Below are 8,321 nucleotides of genomic sequence, written 5' to 3' on the forward strand. Positions count from 1 at the left end.
ACCAGTAGGTTGCAGATCTGAAAGCAATCATCCCTCCCAGCCCAGACTCAGAGGCATTGGTACGCAACAGTTAGAGTTTTCTGTGACAGATTTGTGCCCATTTGGGAAGCAGGATCATGAAGCCCAGGATCATAAGCAACTTCTTTGCTCTATCCAGTTATAAATGTTTTGTGTTAGAGGAGATGCTACGTCTCTTGGGAAACTAGTACTTCCTAGAATCTTATTGTGGCCTCGGCATGGAGAAAAGATTCAGATTTTTTCTTTTAATATTCTCCCTGATATTAATCTGTTTAAAATGCAGATGACTTTGTAGAAGTTGATCTCACCTGCAACAGGAGTGAGATCAGAACAATTGCTTTTTAAGAACTTTTAAATTGCGACACATGAGTTAGAAGCAGTGAAGTGTTCTGTCATCAAAGCAACAGCGGACAATAGAAATTAGTTTTGGAGCTCTGGGGCAGAAATAGTGTGATTTGAGGTTTTTTTTTCCAGTGGCTAAAGCTAAACTGTAAATGACTGGCTGGATAAGCAAGAGTAGTGTCATTAACTGCAGGAATATGGTGCAACAACAGTCTAGCAACTAATTTTTTCATGACTGTCCTCTGACAGCAAATTACCTCCTTACACAATGCTGGCTTGTCCCAGTCTATCACAACACTTTGTGTTTTCCAGGCTCTGTCAGAAGTGACAGTATGCTAAATATTCCTTTTATTCTGCAGCTAAACCAGAGAAAGAAACATATTAAAGCTTGTCATGGTCTCCCAGCGATATGTATTTTATATTCATTCCTAGAGTGTAAACAGCCTGTTTTGAAAATACTTTCATTTCACTTTCAGGTTGTTTCAGCTCCCCACCTGTAAAGCTTATCATGAAGATGTGCTGCTGACACCCAGGGGAACATAGGTATGAATGTAAGTACACGGTATTAGTCTGTAACTCTCATTCAGAATTCTTAAGAGGGCATCTGTTTAAATGAGACATGAAAGTCTGTAATACAATATTCCCTCTGTGAATAATCTATAACGTAGCAGAAATGTTACAATGAATAACCAGAAATGTAGGGGTTTCCAGCAATCCAGTTTAATAGTTTCTTCATATGTCTGTGTTTATACATCAAACAAACTTCAAACAAAGCAAAAAAAAAAAAAAAAAAAGAATAATATACAATTCAAGAAAATACCAAAAGCTATTACAGTTTTGGTTTCCCCTTAGCCGATTTACAGCTATGTACAAAACTGTCTCATTTGCAATACCCAGTGAAGATTTAATGATTTATTTACATCAGCTGGTGCCTTTCGCTGTGCAGTGGAACTGTCTCTTTTTGTAATTTCCATTCATAGCTGCAAGAGCCAACATTTAGGGGATATTTATGAATAGGATTAAGAGATGGACTGAAACAAGGCAAGATTCTCACTACTGACCACAAACATTCTCTGAAATCCCATTTTCAGATATAGCTGAAGGAAGACTCCAGCACCTAGTGCACTGATATAACCATCATATCAGTCAGCATAATAAGGTATCTCCACTGAGAATAACATTTCCATTCATGTCAGAGGGAGATATGTCTGAGCTGGAGGAATAATAAATTTTAAGCAGACAAAATTTATAACTCTGGTGCTAAAGGTGCACCTTATTTCTCCTGTCAGAAACCTCCTAAGCAAATGAAGACACAAAGCAGGCTCTAAGTGTGTGGAGGAGAATACTTTGCAATTTTTCTTACACAAGAGCTAAAATTAGGAGGGGAAAAATATAATTTTAGCATAATATGCAAACTGTGTCATAGAATTACTGAATAACTTGAGTTGGAAGGCATCTGTGGAGGTAATTTACTCCTAGTGCTTTAAAATAGGGCCAGCTTCAAAGTTAGAGTCAGCTTTCAATTTAGCGCAGATTATTCAGGGCTGTGTCCAGTCAAGTTCTAAATATCTCTAAGGATGGAGTTTTCACAACCACTGAGCACCCATACACATGTTTGACCACCCTTATGGCAAAAAAATTCCCTAAAACCCATTCAGGACTTTCACCTTGAAAGTATAACCTAACTCTCATGGAATAAATCATAAACCTTCTGTTGATAAACAAGACTTACAACACGTATAAACCAAGTATAACAAGCATTATTCTTCCAGATTTCAGAAGGAAGAGTTCATTTTTTCAAGATATTTTCAGATATCTAGTCCGTAGTTTACCACCACTTGAAATCTTTTCATGACTTACATCACAGTGCAAGATAGGCACCATCCATGGTCATCAAGAAACACCACAGTTGCACTTCCTCCCTCTTTTGTAAGCCCAGTATTTTGCACTTTACACAGCTGTTGCAGAACCACAGCTTTATGAAAGCATGACTAGATGCAAGCTACTCCTACAAAAGGCATGAGGGTTTCAGCTTAGAATCCTCTCAACAAAGACGAAAACTGTTTGTTTGGGGAGCAAAAGTCAGGACTCTGTTATACAGAGACATGCGGCTGATGTTTTGAAATCCTTTCTTTGCCACTGACTGCCATGCCTTTTGATTATCAAACTTGTTTTGTCTCTCCCAGCTTGAAAGATGCAATCTACAGACACAAAAGTTCTTCATAGCCAAAACGCTTTTCTAATGTCTACACAAAGGCAGCCACTCACTCAGTCTTTCCATCTCCACAAAACATTACATGAATATCCAGAGGCCGTGTACCCTTTGCTTCCCTAGCCCTGGTAAATAAAGAACACAGACAAACTAGAACCAGCTCAGTCTTCATATTTAGCCTTAAAATCCACCTGTGGTACATCTTGCTTCACAGTGATTTGAACACATATAGTCATATATGACAAAGTGCTGTATCCAGCCTGGAAAATCTCATGGTAACATTGGCCTCTTACATAATACATATTGTATGACAGTAACAGTTATGACTGGAATACAAAACTGCTGATATGTGCATGTATGTTGATCATAACTGCTGACCAAGGTATGTGAAGCTTGATAATTGGAGCTACTTCTCTGATTATATGTCTTCAGAAGGAAATAGCAAAAAAACCCCTTGTTAATTCTGGGCATCAAAATAAGCCATGCTTGTTTTTATCTAGAGACAGAAATATATATATATACATATATATATATATATATTATCTAGAGAGATAAATAACATCAAAAGAAACACACATTGAGAGGCTGATGTGTTCATTCACATGGTAGATCTCACTCCTTGCATTTAGCAGAAGGAAAATTAAGGTTTTCCCTGTATAATCCTCCTATAAAATCCAATCTTCAATAGGGTAAATGAGATTCAAAATATTCTTTATCCCCATAATACAGGTGCACTGAGCAGCTCCAACCACCAGCATGAGAGAGGTGTGTGGAGGGAAAGAAATGTAAAATCACATGTTAAAAACTTGTTTCTGATTGCTGCAGGAATCATGGCAGTTGAATGCAGAAAATGTTCCATAGGCATTTCACCAGAATTACAGGATGCAGAAAGGTGTTGCCTTTCCATTCTCTTTCTTGGTTTGGTTTTGTTATCTTAATACTTGTTTGATAACCCACAGAGCATTCTCAGGCTATAGCAACAAATTATCTCTTTGAAGGTCTTCCTCATTTCCTGGCTACGAAAGGCGTAGATCAAGGGGTCGATCACCGAGTTGCACATAATGAGAATGAGGTACATGTTGAAGTGTGACATGAAGCAAACACAGTAGAGGTTTTGAGGGCAGGAGATCATCAGGATGAGGTGAAGAAAGAATGGAGCCCAGCAAACAATGAAGATGCCAAGAAGCATAGTCAGAGTGATGGCTCCTTTCATGCTGGTTCTTTGACGGACAGAGTTGTACCCAGGCAAAGCAGCGATTTTCTTCACGTGAGTACGAGCCAGGAGGAACATATGGATGTACAGTGAGACCATGAGGAATAACATGGTGAAAAACACAGTGATGAGGCAAATGACCACGTAAGTTGATTCATAGTAAAGAATGAAGATAATGCCACAGCCCGTGCAAAAGGTCCAGATGCATGCAATAATAAGCCCTGATCTTTTCACTGTCATGATGTTGTGATAACGCAGGGCATAGAAGATAGTGATATATCTGTCTACTGCTATAGCCAGCAAACTGCACATGGAAGCCACCACAGATATGCAGATCATGGAATCAAAGACATTGTCTATGTGACGGACAAAGGCATCTTCCATAACGATGTGTCTATTGTTTATTAAGTATATGGTTATGGTCTCCCAAGCATTAGACACACTAACCAGCATGTCAGCCACTGCTAAACTGCAAACAAAAAAATACATGGGTGAGTGCAAGTTCTTGTTCTTAACTATTGCAGATATAACTAAGATGTTTTCAAGGAGGCTTACAATGCCCAGAGTTAGGAACACCTCAGCTGCGATGACCACTTGCTCACATGGCAATGACTTGCTCTTTGCAGTAGGCACAGTGAAGTTGCTACTGAAGGCACTCAGGTTTAGTTCAGAAACATAGAATTGAGAGGACGTGTTCATCTCTGGGATCTGACACGTTCTGTTCCTTCTGAGTGGCTTGCCAAGGAGTGTGGTGAATGCATTTTCCAAAAGGCAGAAGATCCTGCCAAAAAAAAATATAGCATGAAGATCACAGGCAGAAGTTGACAACATAAATACTACCCATTTCTATTTAATTTGGCTTGTACGTGTCCCACCTCTTCCATACCACATTCCTGTGCTGATTCTAAATTAAACTTTGGTTGGCTCAGGGATTTTCTACCCATCCTTACTGGGAAATTAAAATCACAAACTAATGATAAGATTCATGCACTCTTCATTCATAGTTCTATTTATTCTATTTGGTACCCTGGAATGCTTCTCCAGAATGTCGTGGAAATTCTGCTGAAAAAAGGACAAAATACAGTTTTCCTAGCCCCAGCTCTCAGACCCCAGAAGTGCAGGAGGATGTAGTATTAAGTCCAGCAGAAACCGCTCACTCGAATACAAAATAAAGAAGTTTTGATTATTGACACAATAAAGAACTGAACATTTCCAGTAAAAGATTTAAATGCTTTCCTGAACTTTGTACATTTAAGCTGGCATGAACTACATTATAAACAGCTTATCTGTGCAATATTAACATGCTCATTTAAAAGTATGGTATTAAACACCTAACCAAGGAAAATCCATGCATTTCAGGATACACTAAGGTTACAGAATCAGTGTGGGTAGAATTCTATTATAAAAGAAGTTTTCTCTTCCAAATCAAGAATATTTTATTCAATGGTTTTCTGGTAATGACTATATTCAGGGAAAGTTGTAAGTCATTGCATTTTTTAGTAAAGAGAATACTTAGAGCTGATTGTCAGTGACTTGTTGCAAATAAAATTCAAAGTATATCATGCTAAACAATTTTCAGTTTTAAAAGCAGCTTTTCATTTTCAATCAAGAATTAACCATACCTGTTTACCAGAGCTGCTCCTTCAGCTGCTCTTCCTCTTCATCGTCTGCAACCTTTCCTCCAGAGAGCTGAAGTTTCAGCCCCCCTGACATCTGGGGCTGGGAACTCCTTGGTGGGGAAAGATGAAAAAAAATAGAGGGAAAGGAATTAGCAAATCCATAGAGTCAAAGCTGACCACGTACAAATTACTTACTGTGCAACTGCCTTTTTATAGACTCCAAGCAATAATGACTTCAATACTCAGACTGTGGCTCCTCCTCCCCTTCTTTGCCCCTCTGGACTCCTTTTTCCACAGATCTCGTGGCACAGGTTTGGGTTTTTACCACCATCTAGTGGCCTTCCCCTCTCTTTCTAACTGAACAGTGATTCTAATCTGAAGTTCATTATGAGCTTTCTATAATAACAAAGGAGAAAATGTACTAGACATGCTCCTTCCCTTTTTTTGTTTGTTTTCTTTGCTGTTTCTAGTACACTGACAATAAGTTCATGCTGCAACAGTACTCTAAAAGAGGAGAGAGGACTGTTGTTGAAGTGGGAGGCTTGTTACTGCTATAAGCATTTTTCTTATATTCAGCTCTGTTGGGATTTTTTTCAGAAATAAGAACCCCACTGTTACAAAACTTAGAGAATATACAGTCAAAGCCACCATGCCATTAACAGAAAATACAATGAAATAATTTGTATTTTAAAAATTGGACAAATAAGCTGCTGTGTTCTGTACCCCTTGCTAGAATAGAGATTTCAATGTAGAAATGGAAGGAGCAGACAGTGTATCATGCCAGGAGCCCGGGCTCCCCGAGATGGATGTGAATTCCCCTGGGGCCTAAGAGCTGTTAAACTCAGTGCTCTGTATTCCAGTGGCTGAAGTTCCTCTGTGGGTCTAGCAGTCAGGCAGCCAATGCTCTTCTGGGCCTTACCCAAAAGGTGGCAAAATCAGTTCAAGTCTTTAACAAATGGTCTCTGCTTCCAGGTGCAGGCTGGGCAATGCAAAGCACATGCCTTCCTGACACTGCCAGATGCCCTTCATCTTAGCTGCTAACCAGACAGTCAAACATCATGCGGGATTTGAAGTTAACTTGAAATAGGAAGTCTCTGCTTCTCCAAATCACCCCTTTTCCAAAACTTAGTGGGTTGAGGTTTTTTCATGGTGTATAACTGCTTCAAATGCTTATTTTTAACCTACAGCATTTTTCTTAAAGAATCACCACCAACAAACACTTACTTTATTGTTATATCATGTGCCACTTTTGTGTTTTCAGTGTTCAGCTAAGGTTTATCATTGCAAAGCAGATAAATCCCTATTTCTAATTTCTATATTCCACAGGAGGTTTCTCTATTGTTACCACTGGCTTCACTCTAATCCTTCACTCTAGGGATGCAGAAACACCTGGGCCATTGTATGAAATATTTTTAAGTACAAATAGTCCCTGCACCAAGGGTGACAGTGAAAAGCATTTTTTATTATTTTGAGTAGAATGGCTCTTCTAGCATTATGCAGTTATATTTAGGAGATTAAATTTGCCCATTCCTTCTCCCCAGTACTGGAAAGAGAATTTAGGTTATCACAGACTAGAGGTCACAAACTGTGCTCGACTGCAGCTGTTAAATCTGAGTGGATAATGCCAGCTAGTGAACACACACACTCCCTGCTGTATCTCACCTGTCTATGTGCCAATTCTGAGCCCATAGTTCTTTGCTATGGCCAAAAGAAAAGAATAGAGAAAGATCTCTTTCTGTTCTTTGAAGTAAAGCATGTTTTTAGTTAACTTACCTTAATTAACTTTGGTTATCTTTTGCATAGCTTTTGATTTTCCCATTGCAGATCCTGGAAATCAGATACCTAGCAGTAAAATTTTACTTGTTCCAGTGCTCTTATATCTAGCAAGAACTGTGCAGACATTGTACTCTTTCCACTTCCAATTACTTCTCCTGCAGTATCCCAATCTGGGTTTTGTTTTATATCACATTCTCTTGCTAAATTCTGTTCTTTCCATTTACAAATTCCTCTGTATGTTGTTTTAAAAAGTTCTTTGCAGACCAGCTTAGCTGCCTTTACGAAAGTTTTCAGTGTACCTGGTAGGGCTCAGTAAACCAGCCCGTTGCAGTAATTAAATCACACATCAGACTGGATGGTTTGGCTATTATTCCTTAGAGCAATACCAAGTTTCTTACATAGATATTGTGAATCAGCATTTGGATTCTTGTTCCACAAGCCAGACGCTGCAAGTGTAAACCTTGGTACAAGTGTCTATGCTACACAAAAAAAAACTCCCTTATTTACAAAGCTTGCAGAACAATTACCTGTCTGGAAACTGGGTAGTGGTATAGATGCATTTTTTTATGTTAGAGGATGAAATGAAAAAAATACTTCCCCTCTCCCCACTCTCCAAAAAAGAGAGTTTTAACATTATATGCAGTAAACAACTGCAGTAAACAACTCTTTAGTGTTATAGCTTGACAAGCAAGTAACTGAAGGGACACCCAAACAGCAGTGAGTGGAGGCAGGCAAGTGAGATAAAAATTTGAAGTAAAGGTGTATGGGAGCAGATATTTGCATTCTCTTGGGAAGAATCCAAGAACAGCTGGACTCCTGAGTGAACAGCAGGACTCCTGAGTGAATAGGATTGTCTTTCAGATGTTCACGATCTCAATGTTCAGCTCCCTCGACCAAGAAATTTCTTTGGGTTCCAGGAAAAGAGAGTGAAAGTGCTACAGAAAGATGTCGGTGAATAGAAGAAAGAAGGAAAACAGGATTCCAGCAGAAAAAGAAATGCCAGGGCCTGTCTCTGTCCCATGCCATTCTTTTCAATTTTGAAGCAATGAGAGAGAGCAGAAGCCACTCCAGATACATATCTGCCTCTCAGGCTTCATCAGCAACCAGACTGGGAGCCATGACAATGTCACTGGCAGAAACA

At 39.1% G+C, this 8,321-nt stretch overlaps 1 protein-coding gene across 2 annotated transcripts; it reads right to left on the minus strand.

Moving 5' to 3' along the window:
- Nucleotides 1–1,058: 1,058 nt before the first annotated feature.
- On the minus strand, nt 1,059–5,652 carry MC5R (melanocortin 5 receptor). Of its 2 annotated transcripts, none has more exons than XM_048289599.1 (2): nt 5,408–5,652; nt 1,059–4,566 (listed from the first exon to the last, which is right to left on the minus strand). In XM_048289599.1, the coding sequence occupies exon 2, from the start codon at nt 4,482–4,484 to the stop codon at nt 3,507–3,509; it is 978 nt and encodes a 325-aa protein (XP_048145556.1). In that variant the 5' UTR covers nt 4,485–4,566; nt 5,408–5,652; the 3' UTR covers nt 1,059–3,506. The 2 variants fall into 2 exon arrangements, with proteins under 2 accessions (XP_048145556.1, XP_048145557.1); XM_048289600.1 differs by lacking the exon at nt 5,408–5,652 and having other exon boundaries at nt 1,059–4,254; nt 4,341–4,425.
- Between the last annotated feature and the right edge of the window lie 2,669 nt (nt 5,653–8,321).

The sequence above is a fragment of the Corvus hawaiiensis genome, chromosome 30, assembly GCF_020740725.1.
Source record: "Corvus hawaiiensis isolate bCorHaw1 chromosome 30, bCorHaw1.pri.cur, whole genome shotgun sequence".
NCBI lineage: Eukaryota > Metazoa > Chordata > Aves > Passeriformes > Corvidae > Corvus > Corvus hawaiiensis.